Genomic DNA, 20,153 nt, shown 5'->3' with positions numbered 1-20,153 from the left:
CACCGCCGATACCGCCTTCCGTTGGCTGAGAGAGACGTCAATCAGGGCTGTGCGCCCGCCCTCCGCGGGGAAGGACCTGAGGCCCCTCCCGCAGGCCCGAGAGCTCGTTGTTCTGATTGGCTGCCGGGGACAAAGACGGGGGGAGCGGCTGTCAATCACCCCGGCGCGGCTTTTGCGGTCCGGCGGGAAACGCTCCCCCGCATCCGAGCGTTCCGCTAAGGGGTCCGGCGGGAAACGCGCTCCCCCGCGTCCGACCGTTCCGGTACCTGAACGCTCGGACGCGGGGGGGCGCGTTTCCCGCCGGACCCCGTCGCCGGGCGGAAGTACCGGCGGAAGCGGAGGAAGGAGGAGGAGGCGGCGGCGGCGGCGATGGCTCTGCCCGGTGCCCCCGCCCCGGCCCCGGCCGCGGCTCCGGCGCCGCCGCCGCCGCCCACCGTGCTGATGGCGGTACGGGCGGGGCTGGCGGGGCCCTGCCTCCTCCCACCGTTACCGGCCGCCGCCGCCCTCCGCCTGCAGCTCAGCGTCCAAGCGGCGGACGGCGGGCAGAGGCGATTCCGCCTCGGCCTGCGGCACACGGAGGCGGACGGCGGCACGGTGAGACCCGGGGAAGGGGGGGAGCCGCGAGGTGGGGGGAGCCCTCCGGTGGCCGGGGGTCGGGACCGAGGTGGGACCTTCACCGGCACCGGGATATGGGCAGGGACACCTTCACCGGCACCGGGTTGCTCCGAGCCCCGTCCAACCTGGCCTTGAACCCCCCCAGGGATGGGGCAGCCACAGCTTCTCCGGGCAACCTGGGCCAGGGGCTCACCAGCTTCATCGTGGAGAATTTCTGCCTTATTTTTAATCTCAATCTCCCCTTTTTTGGTTTAAAACCCTTCCCCCTCGTCCCGTGGCTCCCCTCCCTGCTCCAGAGTCCCTCCCCAGCTTTCCCGGAGCCCCTTGAGGGCCTGGAAGGGGCTGGAAGGTCTCCGCGGAGCCTTCTCTTCTCCAGGCTGAACCCCCCCAGCTCTCTCAGCCTGTCCTCCCAGCAGAGGGGCTCCAGCCCTCCCGGCATCTCCGGGGCCTCCTCCGGCCCCACTCCGACACCTCCGTGTCCTCCCGATGTCCCCGGGGCCGGAGGCAGCACCGCGGGGGGGGTTTCCCCAGAGCAGAGGGGTCTGTGGTGGTCTCACCCCGTGCGGACGCTCAGCCGCTCGCTCTCCCCCCCCCCCCCGTTAGTGACGGGGAAGAGAATCAGCAGAGCGTCAGTGAGAAAACTCCTGAGTTGGGATAAAGACGCTTTAAGGATCGGAGCAAAGCCAAGCAAGGAATCCCGCCCAGGCGGGGGCTCCGCCGTCCCCAGGACCCGCGGGGCGCCGTCGCGGTGACTCGGGAAGACAAACGCCATCACTCCGAACATCCCCCCCCCTTCCTTCTGCTCCCCCAGCTCCATGTACCGACCCTGACGCCGTATGGTACGGAACGTCCCTGTGGGCAGGCGGGGGCGGCTCTGTCCCCTCCCGGCTCCTCGTGCCCCCCCAGGCCCTCGCGGCGAGGGGCAGAAAAGGCCTTGGCGCCGTGTCCTGGTTTCGCCTGGGATAGAGGGAATTTCTTCCCGGTAGCTGGTGTAGTGCTGCGGTTTGGATTTAGGAGGAGAATAACCGCCGTGAATTCCACCGAGCGCGCTCCTGTGGCTACCTCGAGCCCACGCTGGGTGTGGGGAATGTGCCGGTTTGGGCTGGGACGGAGTTAATTAGGCTGAGTTAATTAGGCTTCCTTAAAGGCTGAGGGATTTGGGGTCTCTTCAGGCTGGAAAAAAGACGGCTGAGGAGGGGTCTTATCAACACTTATAAATACTTCAAGGGGGGTGTCAGGAGGATGGGGCCAGGCTCTTCTCGGTGGTGCCCGGGGACAGGACAAGGGGTAACGGGCACAAACGTGACCATGGGAAGTTCCATCCCAACATGAGGAGGAACTTCTTTGCTGTGAGGGTGGCAGAGCCCTGGCACAGGCTGCCCAGAGAGGTGGGGGAGTCTCCGTCTCCGGAGACATCCCAAACCCGCCTGGACGCATCCGACCTGCTCTGGGCGCCCCTGCTCTGGCGGGGGGTGGCACTGGGTGGTCTCCCGAGGTCCCTTCCAACCCCCGACCATTCTGGGATCGTGTGGGATTTTCTCCGTTGTGGCCGGGATGGGGCTCTGCTTTGCATCCGTGCTGGTCACGGGGGGCGGTTGCCGTTACCGCTGGGCAGCGCCTGCACGGAGCCCGGCTGCCGCGAGGGCCTGGGGGGGCACAGGGAGCCGGGAGGGGACAGAGCCGGGACAGAACCCCCGACTGCCCGCAGGGATTGTCCAGGCCGTGTGGCGTCACGGTCCAGGCTGTATGGCGTCGTGCTCGGCATCCGGAGCTGGGGGAGAAGAAGGAAGGGGGGGGATGATCAGAGTGATGGCGTTTGTCTTCCCAAGTCACCGTGATGGAGCCCTGTGGGTCCTGGCGATGGCTGAACCCCCCGCTGCGATGGGGAGCCGGGAATCAGTGGATGGTCCGGGTTGGAAGGGACCTTTCGGACCATGGAGTCCAACCCTCCGCCCAGCGCTGCCAAACCCACCGCTACCCCGCGTCCCTCAGCGCCGCGTCTGCCCGGCTTTTCCATCCCTCCGGGGATGGCGACTCCCCCACTGCCCTGGGCAGCCTCTTCCAACGCCCGACAGCCCTTTCCATGAAGGAATTTTCCCCGATATCCATCCGAAACCTGCCCTGGCGCAACGTGAGGCCGTTCCCTCTTGTCCTCCTTTCTTGGCTTCATGTGGGGCTGCTCCTGCCGGCTCTGCCACGCTTTGTGCCACGCTTTGTGCAGCTCCAGCCATGGAAGTGCTGGGTAAAACCCAAGCGGGGAGGTGACGGTGCTGCCGGCGAGGCTGATGGTGCTGCTGGCGAGGTGATGGTGCTGCCGGAGCGGCTGACGGTGGTGCCGGGGAGGTGACAGTGCTGCCGGAGCGGCTGACGGTGGTGCTGGGGAGGTGACGGTGCTGCCGGAGAGGCTGACGGTGGTGCCGGGGAGGTGACAGTGCTGCCGGAGCGGCTGATGGTGCCGCCTGGGAGGTGACAGTGCCGGGGAGGCTGCGTGGGTCCCAGCTCGCCTCCCCATCCCGTTATGGTTCCTGCCGCCCCGGCACACACCGGCTGCTCCACCGTCACCGCGGCCGCTGCTGCGCTTCGCTTCCACCTCGGCTACGGTTTCTGCCGGGGTGGGCTGAGCCAGGATGGGCTGAGCCAGGCGGCAGCGTGAGAGGGAAACGCCGCCCCCGGCCAGGCTCCAGGGAGCCTGGACCCGATCCCCGCCGTCCTTCTCCCCTCTCAAGGTCACAGTCCCGCGGCGAGCGGTGGCAGATGGCAGCCGAGCCGTCCTCCCCGCCGGGGGCCATCTGCCCTCCGGAGACGCGTGCCGGCCCCCCGTGGCGAGTGGTGTCGGACCAGCTGCTCTGCCCACTGGCTGATCGTACCGGCCTCTGCTTGCCGCGGTGCCATCTGCCTGCCCTGGCGTGGTGTGCCGGCACGGCTCCGGCATGGAATCCCTGCCCGGGATGTGGCATGGTATCCCTGCCTGGGCTCCAGCATGGATCCTTGCCCGGGATCTGGCGTGGCATCCCTGCCTGGGCTCCGGTGTGGGATCCCTGCCCGGGATGTGGCATGGGATCCCTGCCTGGGCTCCGGTGTGGGATCCCTGCCCAGGATCTGGCGTGGGATCCCTGCCCGGGCTCCGGCTGGCAGGCAGCTCCCGCAGGGAAGGATCCCGGGCCGTGCCCGTGGGAAGGGAATCAGCTCTTGGGATGCCCGGAGGAGCCTCCACCGGCTCCGGGAGCCACTCAGCCCGCGGCAGGCTGGGAACTGGGACAAGGTTCCGCGTCCGGTGTCCTCTGCTCTGCCAGAGGATCCTCGGCCTCAGGAGAGGTTAAAGAGCCGAAACCTCCCGTCCCAGCCCCGGGGCTGGTTGCCCAGCGGCTCCCAGATCCGACGAAGGTGGAGGATGAGCTGGAGGTGCCCGTTTGGCCGCGGGTAGCCATCGCCAGCGGCTCCGCAGCCCACCTCCCCGCTCCCACCATCTCCCTTGCCCCCCACAGGGACGGGGGCAGCTCCCTGGGCAGCAGCCTGGGATCAAACCCGTGTTTTTCTGGACATTTTGGCGGCGGAGGCAGTGGGCAGGGCTGCGGGGCCCAGTGTCATTCCGGCTCGGATGGTGGCCCTGGCAAAGGCGCGTCCCCAGGCTCCGCTCCACGGCCCAAAATGCTCCGTTCCCCCCTCGCTTTGATTCCCTCCCCTGGGACACGGGGGCGGAGGAGCCCCGGCAGCTGCTCCGGGCTCAGTTTTCCCATCCGGACCGACAAACCGAAGGGAAAGCCGCCCCCGGGGAGGGCACTTTTCATCCGCTTCTCTCTTTTTGGTTTTGTTTTGTTTTTGTTTTTGTTTTTTTTCACCCCCACATCGTTCTCGGGGACGGGGGGGACAGCGGGGACTCGGCAGGGCTTGGAACTCGGAGGAAGGGCGAGGAAACCAGCGGTTGCTCTGGAATTTCCTTCCAGCCCCCCATAGGCTCCCTTCCAGCCCCCCGTAGGGTGCGGGCGGCACTGAGAGACTGGTAGACGGATCGAAGCGGCGCTTGGACTCTTCCTGCTCGCTGCCCGCGGCCGCAGGTGCCTGCGCAGAGCCCTCCCTTCCCTCCCCGCCTCCTCCCCAGCTGCCATTTTACCAGAAGCAGAATAGAAAGCTCCGGCGTGAAGCCCAAAACGGTGTCCCCCGGGGTGGGAGCCGGGCTGGGGCACCCCAAGGGCGGCCGGGGGCTCTCCCCGCGCTGGGAGCTGCCGAGGTTGTGGCGGGGGGGGGAGGACGAGGACAACGGGGAAAGCACCCTGGGGGGTGTGGGGAAGGGTTTTCCCAAGGCTCGTAAAAGGGGGAAGGAATTGGCTTCACCCCCCGGCGCCCGAGTCGTCTCGGACGTGGCGGCAAAGGCGTGAGAAGGGCTGTGTGTAGCCCTGCGTGTCCCCGGGGGGGGGGGACGTTATCAGGGAGGGGAGCCACGGGACGAGGGGGAAGGGTTTTACACTGGAAAAAGGGAGATTTAGGTGAGAACTCAGGCAGACATTCTTTGCTGTGAGGGGGGTGAGCCCCTGGCCCAGGTTGCCCGGAGAAGCTGTGGCTGCCCCATCCCTGGAGGGGTTCAAGGCCAGGTTGGCCGGGGCTCGGAGCCGCCTGGTCCCGGTGAAAACCCCCAGGGCAGGGGGTTGGACTCGATGCTCTTTAAGGTCCCTTCCCGCCCAACCCGTTCCGTGATCCCATGAAACCGTCGTGGAGCAGAGGGACGGCCCCATGTCCCCATGTCCTGGCCCAGACACCACGCTGGGGGGTTGTCCCCGTGCCCGGTGCGTCTCCGTGCAGCACGTCTTCATCGTGGCCTGACCCCTCTCGTCCTTCCGCTCCCCCCCTCCCCCAGACCGTCGCCGAGTACGACCTGAAGGACGTCGCCTACAAAGTGAGGAGCCCCGCGTGCCACGAGCTGACGGTCCTCGGCTCCCCGGCCGAGCCCATGGTCTTCACCTTCGAGGAGGAGCGGGAGGCGCAGAAGTGGTGGACGATCGTCAGCAGCTCCCTGCGGGAGGCGCAGAAAGGTGCGGGCGGCTGCCCCGGGGGCTGGTCCTGCCGTAAAATAATTCGGGTGCACGATACCAACTCCTCCTGGCTCCCCGAGAGCGGGGGAGACACCTCAGCCCCTTCCTTCCCCGTGACGTTAAGTCCTGCGCAGCTGCAGGGGGGTGGCGGGAGGGTTCCTGGAGCATCCCAGGGGGACCCCAGGAGGTGGTGTGGGGAGAGGGGGGACGGTCCCAGCCCCACGCGCGGGGAGGGAGCCGCTCGCTGGACGGGAGACAGGCGGCGCTGGGGAGGTGTGGGGAGCCGGAGGAGCGCGGTGCGCGGCTGCTCCCTCGCTCCCGCTCCTGGGAATCGAGGGGAGCGGCGGCCAAAGGCTTCGGGGGGACGTTGGGCTGTCCCTGACGCTGCTCTCTTGGGGTGTCGGCCCGTGGGACGGGCATTTGGGTCGCCGTCACCTTCGCCTCAAGCGGCCTCGTGCGGCCCAGGTGCATCTTCTCCCCGGGGTGGGGACGGTGGCTGCTCGGGGGGGCGGCGCTGATGCCTTCCTGCCTTCCCCCAGCCCTGGACACCACGCTGGCGTCCCAGGCCTCATCCCTGCCCGCGGCTGCCGGGGGCGTCTCTGCCGATCAGGATCCGGAGGAAGCTCTGGTCTTGGAGCTTGCCGAGAAAGGTATTTCAGGGGCGGGGGGGAAGGTTTCTCCGCTCTTTCGGTACCCCGGGAGTTACGAGCCCCCCGTGGGAGAGGGCTCAGACCCGGGTCCTGCTGCTCCCCCGGCTGTGGCTGGCGGCAAGCGCTTTTTTCATGGAATCATGGAATGGCTTCGGTTGGAAAAGGCCTTTCAGACCATGGAGTCCAACCCTCCGCCCAGCGCTGCCAAACCCACCGCTACCCCGCGTCCCTCAGCGCCGCGTCTGCCCGGCTTTTCCATCCCTCCGGGGATGGCGACTCCCCCGCTGCCCTGGGCAGCCTCTTCCAACGCCCGACAGCCCTTTCCATGAAGGAATTTTCCCCGATATCCATCCTAAACCTGCCCTGGCGCAACTGGAGGCCGTTCCCTCTTGTCCCGTGGCCTGTTCCTTGGGAGAAGAGCCCGACCCCCCCTGGCTGCCCCCTCCTTTCAGGGAGCTGCGGAGAGCGAGAAGGTCTCCCCTCGGCCCCCTTTTCTCCAGGCTGAACACCCCCAGCTCCCTCAGCCGCTCCTCACAAGTTCTCCAGACCCTTCTCCTCCTTCTCCAGCCCCCTCGCCACCTCTGGTGCCCTTCTCCGGACCCGCTCCGGCACCTCAGTGTCTTTTTTTGTAGTGAAGGGCCCAAAACTGGACACAATATTCGAGGTGGGGCCTCCCCAGTGCCCAGTACAGGGGGACCATCACTGCCCCGGTCCTGCTGGCCACACTGTCCCTGACACAGGCCGGGATGCTGGTGGCCAGCTGTGACACTGCTGTTTCCATGCCGAACTGAACCAGATTTGCTGTTTCTAGATGTGAATCTGTGGCAGACACAGTCTCGGGCCCCTCCGGGTGCCAGCGAGGCCGGTGCCGTGGGTGGCCGCGGTTGCGCCGAGCCCTGGGGAGGGTGTTTGCAGCCCGGCTGCGGTTCACGGTTCTCCCTCTCTGCCCCGCCGCAGAGGACCTGGCCCTCCAGCTCGCCCAGGCCATCGAGTACGGGGACGAGGAGGCGGCCGCCCGGTGCGCCGTGGCCCTGGCTCGCCAACAAGCCACCCTCAGCATCCTCTTCAAGGAGTCCAACTACCCCTCGGAGGAGATCAGGTGAGCTCTGCCGGCCGGCGCGTTCTCGGAGCCAAGACCATGGAATCAGAGAATGGTCCGGGTTGGAAAAGACCTTTCAGACCATGGAGTCCAACCCTCCGCCCAGCGCTGCCAAACCCAGCGCTACCCCGCGTCCCTCAGCGCCGCGTCTGCCCGGCTTTTCCATCCCTCCGGGGATGGCGACTCCCCCACTGCCCTGGGCAGCCTCTTCCAACGCCCGACAGCCCTTTCCATGAAGGAATTTTCCCCGATATCCATCCTAAACCTGCCCTGGCGCAACTGGAGGCCGTTCCCTCTTGTCCCGTGGCCTGATCCTCGGCGTCCGCCCCACGGAGCACAACCTGCCCCGCGTGGAGCCGTGGGTCCCGTGCCGGGCTCTGTGGGCAGACCTTTGGGTCGCTTGTCCCGCGTCCCTGGGCTGTGCGGCCCTTGGATCTGTCTTTTGTCACACCATTTTGCCTGTAGCGGTGACGGTGCAGGGCTTTGTGTGTCCCTCGGAGCCAGCACAGCCCCTGGAGCAGAGCTGCTCCGTGAATCCCTCTGCCCTCGGGCGGGATCGGTCCCGGCAGGAGCGGGAAACGGGCGGCTGGTGCTGGGGAAGCCCCGGCTTTCCCGCAGGAATGTGGAATCCCAGGATTTCTGCTTCTTCCCCGGCTCCCAGGAGGAAGGAGAGGGGGGATACAGGGGCAGGGTGTTGGACGCTACCAGAAAAGCCGGGAATCCGGAGGCTGAGCCCGTCTGGGCGGCAGGGACCTGATCCGGTGGGATCTCTGGCTCAGCTCGGTCACAGCCGTGGGCGACGGGGCTGTCACCAGCTGCTGGGGCAGCTTTCCCCTGCCGGGGGGGGACGTGGGGACACCCCCCCAGCAGCCTCCCCCTGTCCCTGCTCCTCTCTGCCCGGGGACGCGCTCCAGAGCGCTGCCCCGGCGCCGCGCGGCTGTAAAAAGCCTCCAGGAAAGTTAAAACACCAATTTCGTATCGAGACCGGAGGGATTCCGGCGTAAACGCTGGGAGGAACTGGGAGGACTTGTGTCGGACAACTGCCGAGCGCCCCGGAGCGGGTCGGTGAGCCGGAGGGTGCTGGGGTGCCGTGCCGGGAATGCCAAAAGCGCTGCCAAGCTTCCTTAAAAGCCTTGAGGAAGGAAAGCGATGTGCCGTGGAGCGGGAGGGAGCCGCCTCCTCCGCGCTGGTGACCCGCCAAAAGCCGGCAGAGGACGGAGCCCCGCGTATCCCGGCGGAGAGCCCAGGCGTCTGCGGAGACAGAATCCCAGAATGGTCGGGGGTTGGAAGGGACCTCGGGAGACCACCCGGTGCCACCCCCCGCCACAGCAGGGGCGCCCAGAGCAGGTCGGATGCGTCCAGGCGGGTTTGGGATGTCTCCGGAGACGGAGACTCCACACCTCTCTGGGCAGCCTGTGCCAGGGCTCTGCCACCCTCACAGCAAAGAAGTTCCTCCTCGTGTTGGGATGGGACTTCCAGACGTTGGCGGACGTGCTCGCCAAGCCGCTTTCCATGATCTACCTGAAGTCCTGGCTAACTGGGGAGGTCCCAATGGACTGGAGGGGAGCAAACGTAGCGCCCATCTACAAAAAAGGCAGAAAGGAGGATCTGGGAAACTACCGGCCTGTCAGTGTGCCCTCGGTAGCAGGGGAGGTCATGGAGCAGATCATCTTGAGTGCCATTACAAGTCATCTAATGGACAAGCAGGGGATCAGGCCTAGTCAGCAGGGGTTTAGGAAAGGCGGGTGCTGCCTGACGACCCTGATCTCCTTCTATGACAAGATGACCCGATTATTGGACGAGGGAAAGGCTGTGGACATCGTCTACCTAGGCTTTCAAAAAGCATTTGACACCGTCCCCCACAGAATTCTCCTGGAAAAACTCGTACGCTCATCCAGGCCATGAGCATACGATCTGCTGGCTCAAGCACTGGCTGGACGGTCCCAAAGAGTGGTGGTCAATGGGGTTAACTCCAGCTGGCGGCCGGTCACAAGTGGTGTCCCTCAGGGCTCGGTGTTGGGACCATTTCTGTTTAACGTCTTTATTGATGGCCTTGATAAGGACATAGAGCGTGTCATCAGCAAGTTCACAGATGACGCGAAGCTCAGCGGGAGCGTTGATCTGCATGAGGACAGGGAGGCTCTACAGAGAGACTTGGATAGGTTGGACCGATGGGCCAACGCCAACGGTACGAGCTTCAACAAGGCCAAGTGCCGGGTCCTGCCCTTGGGCCACAACAACCCCATGGCCGTACGGGCCTGGGGCAGTGTGGCTGGAGAGCTGCCCGGCGGAAAAGGACCTGGGGGTTCCAATTGACACGCGGCCGAACGTGAGCCAGCAGTGCGCCCAGGTGGCCGAGAGGGCCAATGGCATCCTGGCTTGTATTAGGAATGGTGTGACCAGCAGAAGCAGGGAGGCGATTGTCCCCCTGTACTCAGCACTGGTGAGGCCACCCCTTGAGTCTTGTGTCCAGTTCTGGGCACCTCAACACGAGAGAGATCTCGAGGTGCTGGAGCGAGGGCAGAGGAGGGCAACGAAGGTGGTGAAGGGCCTGGAGAATAAATCTGATGAGGAGCGATGGAAGGAGCTGGGACTGTTTAGTGTGAGGAAGAGGAGGCTGAGGGGAGACCTCATCGCTCTCTACAGCTACTTGAAAGGCCGTTGTAGAGAGGTTGGGGCTGGTCTCTTCTCACGGGTCACCAGCGATAGAACACGAGGGAGTGGGTTCAAGCTGCAGCCGGGGAGGTTCAGGCTGGACATGAGGAAGAAATTCTTCCCAGACAGAGTGGTCGGACCCGGGAACGGGCTGCCCGGGGAGGTGGTGGAGTCGCCATCCCTGAAGGTGTTTAAGAGCCGTTTCCACGTGGTGTTGGGGGATGTGGCGCAGGGGAGAACTCTGGAGAGTGGGGCTGATGGTTGGACTCGATGATCCCGAGGGCCTTTTCCAACCTGAATGACTGTATGATTCTATGGTCACGTTTGTGCCCGTTATCCCTTGTCCTGTCCCCGGGCACCACTGAGAAGAGCCTGGCCCCATCCTCCTGACACCCCCCTTGAAGTATTTATCAGCGTTGATAAGGTCCCCCCTCAGCTGTCATTTTTCCAGCCTGAAGAGTCCCAAATCCCTCAGCCTTTCTCCATCAGAGAGGTGTTCCATCCCCTCAGCACCTTGGTAGCCCTTTGCCGTCCCCTCCCCAGCAGTTCCCTGTCCCTCTTGACCCGGGGAGCCCAGAACTGGACCCAGCACTCCAGGTGTGGCCTCCCCAGGGCAGAGCAGAGGGGGAGGATGACCTCCCTCCACCTGCTGGCCACGCTCTTCTTGATGCCCCCCAGGATGCCATTGGCCTCCTTGGCCACGAGGGCACATTGCTGGCTCATGGTCATCCCGTTGTCCCCCAGGACTCCCAGGTCTCTCCCCACCGAGCTGCTCTCCAGCAGGTCATCCCCAACCTGTCCTGCTGCGGGGGGTTGTCCCTCCCCAGGGGCAGCAGCCCGCGCTTGCCCCGGCTGAATTCCATAAGGGTCCTCTTTGCGGGTGGCTCAGGTGGGGCCAACAGCACTGTTCGACGCGTTTGGCATTGGGGGGCCTTAGGAAAAGGGGGGGAACACGCGGAGAAAAGGCGGGGAACGCGCGGTGGAGATGCCAGCGCTGCCTGCGGGTTTCCGTCTTGTTGGCGCTCGGGAAACCCGGCTGCGGTCCCTCTGCGTCGGGGACGGGGTGGGACGAGCAGAGGCGTGAAAGGCATCTTCAAGCGGAGAACTGGAAAAGCTGGGGCTCCGGGTGGAAGGAGAGATACCCGGGGGGCAAGGGGGGGCCTGGGAAGGACCAGGGCGGGGAAGGGGAATGTTTATCATGGGGACAGAGCGGGGAGGAGGAGGCTCGGGGAGATGAAGAAGCACCAGATGTAAAGGAAGGAAAAGGAGATATTTTCTCTCGCTGTACGTACGTGCACGGCGGAGGCCGTTGCCAAGGCTGTGTCATGGAATCGCGGAACGGTTTGGGTGGGAAGGGACCTTAAAGGCCACCCAGTGCCGCCCCCTGCCCTGGGCAGGGACACCTCCCCCCAGCCCAGGTGGCTCCGAGCCCCGTCCAACCTGGCCTTGAACCCCCCCAGGGATGGGGCAGCCACAGCTTCTCTGGGCAACCTGGGCCAGGGGCTTCTCCGTGGAGGCCGCAAGGATGAGGCTGGAACAGCGAATTAACAACACGGGGGGGAAAACGAGTTCCCCGTGAGCGTCACGCGGGAGGTGGGGGACGCAGGGGCGGGCTGGGGGTGCCTGTCCCGGTTCCCGGGGCTTTCCTACAGGAATCGTGGCTGGAACCCGGCGTTAGACTCGCGGGACTCTCCGTGGTCGCCGCCGGTGGCCTTGGCTCGGCGGCTCGCAGCGTCGTTACCCGGCGAGCGGCTGGCGCCGAGCGGCGACGCCGGGACCGCCCCCCTCCCGCCCCCGCAGCGCCGAGCCCGGCAGCCCCCACTCTAACGGCATCCCCCTCTCTTCTCCAGCATGAAGGTGGTGGTGGAGGACGCGACGTCTTCTGCCAGCATCACCATCAGGGTCCGCGCTCACACTACGATAGCCACGCTCAAGCAGCAGGTACGGAGCGGCGCGAGGGCGTCACCCCCCCCGTCCCGGCCGGGGGACAGGACCCCCGGGGCTCTCCCACCCTCTCCCCCCGCTTTGGGGGAGCCGGCTTTTCGCCGGATCCGCGGGCTCGCCGAGGCGTGCCAGCGCGGCGGCGTCCCCCTGCGGGGAAGCCGTGGCTGGGGGCTCACCTCCGAGCTTCTCCCGCTGCCCAGGTCTTCCAGGATTACGGCTTCCACCCCTTGGTTCAGCGCTGGATCATCGGGCAGTGCCTGTGCGTGGACGAACGGACCGTGTCCTCCTACGGCATCCGCGGGGACGGCGACACCGCCTTCCTCTACCTCCTCTCGGCGAAGATGGCCGACCTCACCGAGCAGCGCTACGAGGAGGACCAGGCCCAGGTCATGCTCAGATCCACCTCCTCGCCCGCCCGCGCCGCCGCCGACGGCCGCAAATACAACACCCTGCCCAACATGTCTCCAAAAAAAGGTCTGGTTCTCCTCCCTGCGGCCGCCGGCGGGGAGGGCAGCCCGGGTCGGGCCGGGGCCGGGCGTTAGCGGAGGTCTTAATTAGCTCCACGGTAATTGCTTGGGTATAAAAAGCCAATTACGGCAAGGAAGGTACGCCTCGCGCCAATCCGCGAGAGGCACGCAACGAGTTGCGGCAAGCGGCGCTTGGTGGGAGCTAATGCGAATGACGGCAAGCGGCGCGGCGTGCCTCGCCTCGCCTTTTGAAAATAGAAGAGAAAAGGAAAAGAAAGAGGGGGATAGAGAAGGAGCGACAGAACGAGAGAGAGAGAGAGAGAGAGGGGGGGGGCTCCCGTCCTGGTTCCAGCGTTGGTCTCTGTGGAGAATCTCCCCAGGGGAAAATCTTCTCTTTAGGGGAAAAATCTCCCCTCTTTGGGGCGCTTATTTTCCCTTTTACGTTGCCCTCAGGTTTCGCCCTCCTCGGGTGACGCGTGGCCTGACGGGGGGGTGGGACGGGAGCTGTGGGTCGGATCTGTTTAGCGTGATCCCGATAATCTTCAGCAGCGCGCGCGTGGGGGGGGTCACGTTTAAAAGGCGGCGTCTTCCTTTGGGGGAAATTCCGGGTTGTGTCTCGCAGGGTCGGGAGAAAAGGCTGAGCGGCTTCTCCGGGAGGGAGCGGAGCCGATACCCTCCGTCTTGGGAAGCCACCGCTTGCTTCCACCCCCTGTGCTCTGCCTTTCCTGGCGTTTTTCTCTTTACGGAAAGCGAGGAGGGGTCTGGAATCCGCCTTGGACGCTCCTCTTGTCACCGCTCGGGCTCTGTGGGGCCGGGAGCGGGCTCAGCGCCGTGGGCTGGTCCCCAGCATCCGTGTCCCCCGCCCGGGGACGAGAAGCCTCTTCCCTGGAGAGACGAGGTTTCCCCCCGGCACGACACGGACCCCGCGCCGGTCCCCGGGCGGGCTGTGACGTCCCTTTTCCCCGGTGTTTCTCCCCAGGCTGGGGGGATGAGACGGGCAGGAAGATGGACGTCGCCGAGATCAGCCAGCACTTGGACGCGCTGCAGCTCGGCGACCTCTTCGGTGCCCAACCAAAGCCCGCTGCCGCCAGCCTGCCCTCCCCGGTGCCGGTACGTGGCCCGCGGCGAAGGGTGGGCGCTCCCTCCGCGTCCTATCCGCGCCCCCCCACCCCCACCCCTTCCCTCTCTCCGGAGGATTTTTCCCGACTCCTGCATCCCCTGTGTCCCCCCGCAGACGGGTTGGTCGTGCCCGAAATGCACCTTCATCAACAAGCCCACGCGGCCGGGCTGCGAGATGTGCAGCACGGACCGTCCCGAGGACTACGTGGTCCCCGGCGGCTACAAACCGGACGAGACGGAGCTGTGGAGGATGCAGCAGGAGCAGGAGGGCATCCTGCAGTACCAGCAGGTAAGGGGGGGGCTCCCCGCGCGCCCCCTGCTCCGCGACAGACCCACCCGGGGAGCATCGGGCATCGGCGGGGCGCGCAGGTGTCGCGGGCGGACGGATTCCTGCCTCTGGGACAACCCCGAGGGGCGTCACGGGGGGGCTTCGTCCCCCCACCGAGGGGCTCCCCGGGGACGCGCCGCGTCGCCCGCTGGCTGTTGGCCGTCGCCGCCGGGATCCGTCCGCGCCGCGGCTGCGCGAAAGGCGATGGGTGGCAGGGCAGGGACGCGTCCCCGAGCGTGGTCCCGTCGTCTCTCGCCTCGTTGGCGGCGCGCGCCGCGGCGCGTCGTGTTGGCAGCCCCGCGCCGAGGAGCCGCCGGGGCCGCGTTTTCTCCCCCTTCTCTGGACGCCGTTTCCCGTCTCGCAGACACGTGTCGGGGGGGGGCTCCTCCGATGGGACCCCGCAGGTCGGGGCGCGCCGCGGGACTCGGGGACGGCGGTGCGGGGTGGGGGGCGGTTTTGGCTCCGCCACTGACCAAACCCTTCTCTTCTTTCTTTTTTCTCTGGTGCCGCGATGCCGCTGGGAAAAGGGAAGGAGAGAGGATGGCTCAGCTGCGCACTGCGTCCTGGGCTCGGGTTCCTTGGATGACTTCATCCATCTGTCCTCCGAATTCTGCTAGCCGCCCCGTGCCTGGCCCGCCCGGACGCCCCCTCCCAATTCCTCCCTGCCCCCCCTGCGCCCCCGGTGCCCATCAGGGCCCCCCCGGTGCCCGCCGGGACCCGGTGGCCACCAAACCGGCCCCGACGTGCGCCCAGCGGCTGCCGCCGGCCCCCCCTTTGCTCAGCCCCTAGAGTCGCTGCGGGAATTTGCTGCAAAAGAGCCGGGGGGGCGCAGGGGTCCGCGCTCGTCCCCGAGCTGTTGTGGGGCGGGGGGGGGGCGGGGAACGCGCCGCTCGCTCCAGGGGGGAAATTGGGGGGCTGGCGGGGGGGGCGCGAGGGTCTGGGAGCGCGGGAGCAGCTCCCGGGGTAACGGCGTCGGCACGCTGCTGCTCCTGCCAGGGGCGACGGTGGGGAGGGGGGCACATCCCGGCCCCCCCCCAACGCCGGCTCACGGTGCGGGGGGGCTGAGCCCCGCGCTGGGGTCGGGTGGGGGTGTGAGGTGAGGGGTGGCCGTCCCCGCTGCTGCCCTCCCGCGCGCGGGGGCTTCGGGGACGTGCCGGCGGCGTCGGCACTGACGGTGCTCGGCCTGGAGCTGCTCCCGGGGGGGCTCAGCTTTGGGGGGGGTCCGTGCTCTTGGGGGGGGCTCAGGGCCAGGAAGATCGTAGTCTGGGGGTCTCGGGCCCAGCAGGGCTGTGCTCTGGGCGTCTCTGGGGCTCAGGGGGTCCGTGCTCTGGGGGTCTCTGGGGCTCAGGGGGTCCGTGCTCCGGGGGGCTCAGGCTCAGGGGGTCCATGCTCTTGGGGGGGGGCTCAGGAAGATCGTACTCGGGGGGGGCTGTGCTCTGGGGGTCTCTGAGGCTCAGGGGGTCCGTGTTCGGGGGGGTCTCAGGCTCAGGAAGATTGTACTCGGGGGGGTCTCAGGCTCGGGGTCCCTGCTCTGGGGGTCTCAGGCCAAGGGATGCTGTGCCCTGGGGGTCTCTGAGGCTAAGGGGTCCGTGCTCTGGGGGTCTCAGGCTCAGGAGGTCCCTGCTCTGGGGGTCTCTGAGGCTCAGGGGTCCCTGCTCTGGGGGTCTCAGGCTCAGGGGTCCCTGCTCTGGGGGTCTCTGAGGCTCAGGGGTCCGTGCTCTGGGGGTCTCGGGCTCAGGGGTCCATGCTCTGGGGGTCTCTGAGGCTCGGGGGGGCCGTGTTTTGGGGGGCTCAGGCTCAGGAGGATCGTACTCGGGGAGTCTCAGGCTCAGGGGTCCGTGTTCTGGGGGGGCGCAGGCTCAGGAGGTCCATGCTCTGGGGGTCTCGGGCTCAGGGATCTGTGCTCGGGGGGGTCTCAGGCTCGGGGGGGGCCATGCTCTGGGGGTCTCTGAGGCTCAGGGATCCGTGTTCGGGGGGGTCTCAGGCTCAGGGATCTGTGCTTTGGGGGTCTCAGGCTCGGGGGGGCCATGCTCTGGGGGTCTCAGGCTCAGGAAGTTCGTACTCTGGGGGTCTCGGGCTCAGGGGGGCCGTGTTTTGGGGGGTCTCCGTCTCGGGGGGGGTCCCTGCTCGGGGGGGGGGGGGGGTGTCTCCGTCTCTGTGAGGCGCCGGCCCTGTGGCACCCATGGGAACGGGTCGGGGGGCTGTCGGCTGAGGTGCGGCCGTGGGCTTGGGGGGTCCCCGGTGCCACCCTCCCCGTCCTGGCCGTCGCCAGCCCTGCGCTCCCCCAGCTCCGGCACCGGCCGAGCCGTGTCAGCGTGGGCCCGGCACCGCCTGCGGCCATCGGCCAGGACCCGGCATCGCCTGCGGCCATCGGCCAGGGCGCTCCGTGCCACGGGTCCCTCCGTCTCCTGGTGCCGCCGGTGTCCCGCGGCAGGGCTGGGGGCACAGGTTCGGTGATTCCGTGTTGCACTTGGCATTGGAGATCTCGCCCCGGCGCCGGGGGGGACACGGGACCCTCGGGTGGGATCTGGCTCCTGGGTGTTGGATTGTGCCCCCCCCCCCGACAAAAGGGGCCGCGGACGGATTCCTGCCCCCATTAAAGCCTTATCCCACCAGCGCGGCTCTGCCGTCTTCTTGTGCCGGCTGCTCTGCGGCGCCGGGGGGGGGCTGCCTGGGGGGTGTTTGGGCGATGAAAGGGATGAGCTGGAGAAGTGGGTCCCTGCGAACCGCCTGGGGTCCAACCGGGTCCTGGCGCGGGGTGGGGGGATGGAGAGCAGCCCTGAGAGAAGGGCTTGGGGGGGCTGGGGAGGGGGGGGAAACGCTGCCCATGAGCCGGCACCGTGCGCTGGCAGCACAGAAACCCCCCGCAGCCTGGGCTGCATCCCCAGCAGCGTGGGCAGGGGGGCGAGGGGGGGATTCTGCCCCTCTGCTCCGCTCGGGGGAGACCCCCCTGCAGTGCTGCCTCCAGCCCCGGGGACATCGGGAGGAGACGGAGGTGTCGGAGCGGGGCCGGAGGAGGCCCCGGAGATGCCGCTTTGCCGGGGAGGGGGCCCGGGGTGGGCGAAGCGCGGAGCCCCACGCGGGTGACGCTCGGGAGCGGGTCTGTGACTGTGGCGATGGCCATGGGGCGCTGGCGTGATGTGCGGTGTCACCAGAGCCCGAGCTCCGGCCGCCTCCCCGGGGACACGCTCGCCTCCGCCGCCGGCCTCCGCCACAGAACGCTCGCAGGGTTTCAAAGAGGTTAAAGCGCCCCAGAAACGCCCCCCCTGACCCTCTGGGGGGGCCGCTGGGTCCCCAGTGGTGCCGGGGTTTGGTGCTCGCGCCCCTCGGGGACAGGACGGGGACGTGCCGCGGGGGTCCCTGCAAAGCCACACCCGACTCCCCCACGCGCCACCATTCCCCGTGGCTACCGAAAAACCGTGGGGGGCTTGGGACAAGTGGCCCCCCCCCGCTCCCTCACGTGGTGGCCACGAGGAGCTGGGAGGGTCACGCCAGCGCCCCCCCAGCCCCCAGGGCCACGCCGGCTCTCCCGGTGGCAGCCGCGGTCCCCATGGGGTGTCCCCTCCGGGTGCTGGAGGTGGCGAATGCTGGTCCTGGACCCCGCCGTGGGGATGTCGAGCCCCGGCTTGGGCTTGGTGGCGGGGCTGGGGGGAACTGGGGCGGACTGGGGCTTACTGGGGCGGACTGGGGCTTACTGGGACTGACCGGGGCTGTTCTGGCCGGCAGGCGCTGGAGGCCGAGCGGCTGAAGAACTTCCAGCAGCTGCTGGAGCTGGAGGAGGAGGTGCTGGTGCCCAACCGGGAGGCGCTGGAGTGTCGCATCTGCTACCAGCGGGTGCCCCGGGCGAGGGGGTGCTGCTGCGCGAGTGTCTGCACAACTTCTGCAGGTAACGACCCCCCCAGACCCCCACCCCGGGGTGGGCCACGACCCCCTCCATCGCCTTGATCGGCCCCGAGACACCCCCCACCCCACCACCACCACCATCGCGGTGAATGGCCCCCCAAGACCCCCCCCACCCTTGCAGGGACCAGCCCTAAAATCCCCCTCCGTCGCCTTGATCGCCCCGAGACCCCCCCCCCGCATCAAGGTGAATGGTCCTGAGACCTCCCCCCCCCCCCCCGCCCCCCATCGTGGTGACCAGCCCTGAACCCCCCCCCCCAGCCCCAAGACCCACCCCCCCCATCACAGGGACCGGCCCCCGAAACCCCCCACCATCGCGGCGACCAGCCCCGAGACCCCCCCCCCCACCATTACGGTGACTGGCCCCAAGCCCCCCACCCTTGTGGTTTCCAGCCCTGAGACCCCCCCCACACCATTGTGGCAACTGGCCCCCCGCCCCCTCCAGCCCTGAGCCCCCACCATCGCAGCGACCAGCCCCGAGACCCCCCCCACCATTGCGGTGACTGGCCCCGAGCCCCCCCCCCATTGCAATGACCGTCCCTGAGACACCCACCCCCCCCCCCCCATCACAGTGACCGGCCCTGAGCCCCCCCACCATCGCAACGACTGGCCCCGAGACCCTCCACCGTTACGGTGACTGGCCCCGAGCCCCCCACCATTGCAGTTACCGGCCCCGAGACCCCCCAACATTGTGGTGACCAGCCCTGAGACCCTGAGACCCCCCCCCTGCCGACCACCACCACACCACAGTGACCGGCCCCGAGCCCCCCACGGGCCCCGAGCCCCCCACCGTCACGGTGACTGGCCCCAAGACCCCCCCCCCCTCCCCGCAGCGCTTGCAGTGACCACCCCCAACCCCCCACCGTTGCGGTGACTGGCCCTAAGCCCCCCCCGACCCCCCCCCCCCGACCCCCGCGGTGACGGGGACTGTTCCGGCAGGGACTGCCTGCGCCAGGTCATCAACTACAGCGAGGAGCCGGCGGTGGCCTGTCCCTTCCGCGACGACTCCTACGCCTGCGGCAGCCACCTGCAGGAGCGGGAGATCCGGGCGGTGAGTCCCGGGGGTCCAGGGCTTGGGGGGGGGGGGGGGGGGGGGGGGTTGCCCGGGGAGGGGGGGCCGCATCCTGACCCCGTGGGTGCCGCAGCTGGTGTCTCCGGAGGAATACCGGCGGTTCCTGGAGCGGAGCCTGGTGCTGGCCGAGCGGCGCAGCCGCGACAGCTTCCACTGCAAGACCCCCGACTGCCGGGGCTGGTGCATCTACGAGGACTCCGTCAACGAGTTCCGCTGCCCCATCTGCCGGGCCCTCAACTGCCTCCTCTGCAAGGTGACACCCCCGGCCACGCGTGTCCCCCGCCGTGCCGCGGCTCTCCCGGGGTGCGCGGGTGCTGAGCGGTGCCATCTCCGTAACCCCCCCCCCTTCCCAAAAGGCCATCCACGAGGGCAGGAATTGCCGCCAGTACCAGGACGAGCTGCGGCTGCAGGCGCAGAACGACGCGGCGGCGCGGCAGACCACCGACATGCTGCAGGTGACGGTGGGGCGAAGTTGCCAGCTGGGTCCACGGCTGGGGGGTGGGGGGTGGGGGGCCGGAGAGTGTCCCCACATCCCTCACGGCCCCCCGTGTGCCCCCCCCAGACGCTGGTGCAGCTGGGGGAGGCCATGCACTGCCCCACGTGCCGCATCGTGGTGCAGAAGAAGGACGGCTGCGACTGGATCCGCTGCACCGTCTGCCAGACCGAGATCTGCTGGGTGACCAAGGGGCCGCGCTGGGGACCCCGGGTGAGCAGCTTTTGGGGGGGGTGGGCAGCAGGGACCCCCCCACACACACTCTGACCCCCCTCCCCCCCCCAGGAGCTCTCGGAGCCGGCCCCAGCGATGGCGGCGGGGGGCTGGGGGCGGGGGGGAAGCTCCCACCCTGACCGTGTCCCCGCTCTCCCCATCGCCAGGGTCCCGGGGACACCAGTGGCGGGTGTCGCTGCAACGTCAACGGACAGAGGTGCCACCCCCGGTGCCAGAATTGCCACTGAGACCCCCCCCCCCCTCACCACCCCCACCACCACACCCCCCCCCAACACCGGGGGACAGGGACGCAGCGGGGACAGCGGGCCGCTCACCCCACGCCGGGGGTCGGAGACGGCACCGGGGGGACGCTTGCGGTGGCCGGAGAGACGACCCCCCCCCACCACCACCACCAACAGCCAGGACAGGACGGACACTGCGGGGGGGGGCACACGGGGGCCAGCCCCCCCCCCCCCCCAGGCAGTGCCAGGACGGGTTGGGGGGGTCCCTGGGAGCCTGTGCCGGCAGCGGAGCCCCCCCCCGGCAGGGAGCGGCGCGGGGGTGTCCCAAT

General features: G+C 68.0%; 1 protein-coding gene across 1 annotated transcript; it reads left to right on the top strand.

Annotated features, from left to right (window-relative positions):
- The first annotated feature begins 119 nt into the window (after window positions 1-119).
- On the top strand, window positions 120-20,150 carry SHARPIN (SHANK associated RH domain interactor). Its single transcript, XM_063327712.1, is given in 15 exon segments — window positions 120-594; window positions 5,468-5,642; window positions 6,182-6,292; window positions 7,250-7,391; window positions 11,897-11,987; window positions 12,191-12,464; window positions 13,437-13,567; window positions 13,692-13,865; window positions 17,631-17,739; window positions 17,742-17,790; window positions 18,744-18,855; window positions 18,950-19,129; window positions 19,233-19,331; window positions 19,439-19,582; window positions 19,750-20,150. Coding segments are annotated over 15 exon segments (2,097 nt in total). The 5' UTR covers window positions 120-369; the 3' UTR covers window positions 19,831-20,150.
- The last annotated feature ends 3 nt before the right edge of the window (window positions 20,151-20,153 follow it).

This window comes from Chroicocephalus ridibundus, chromosome 2, assembly GCF_963924245.1.
Source record: "Chroicocephalus ridibundus chromosome 2, bChrRid1.1, whole genome shotgun sequence".
In the NCBI taxonomy this organism is placed as follows: domain Eukaryota; kingdom Metazoa; phylum Chordata; class Aves; order Charadriiformes; family Laridae; genus Chroicocephalus; species Chroicocephalus ridibundus.
The sequence above is the reverse complement of the archived record's forward strand: the minus strand, read 5'-3'. Positions and strand labels throughout refer to the sequence as shown.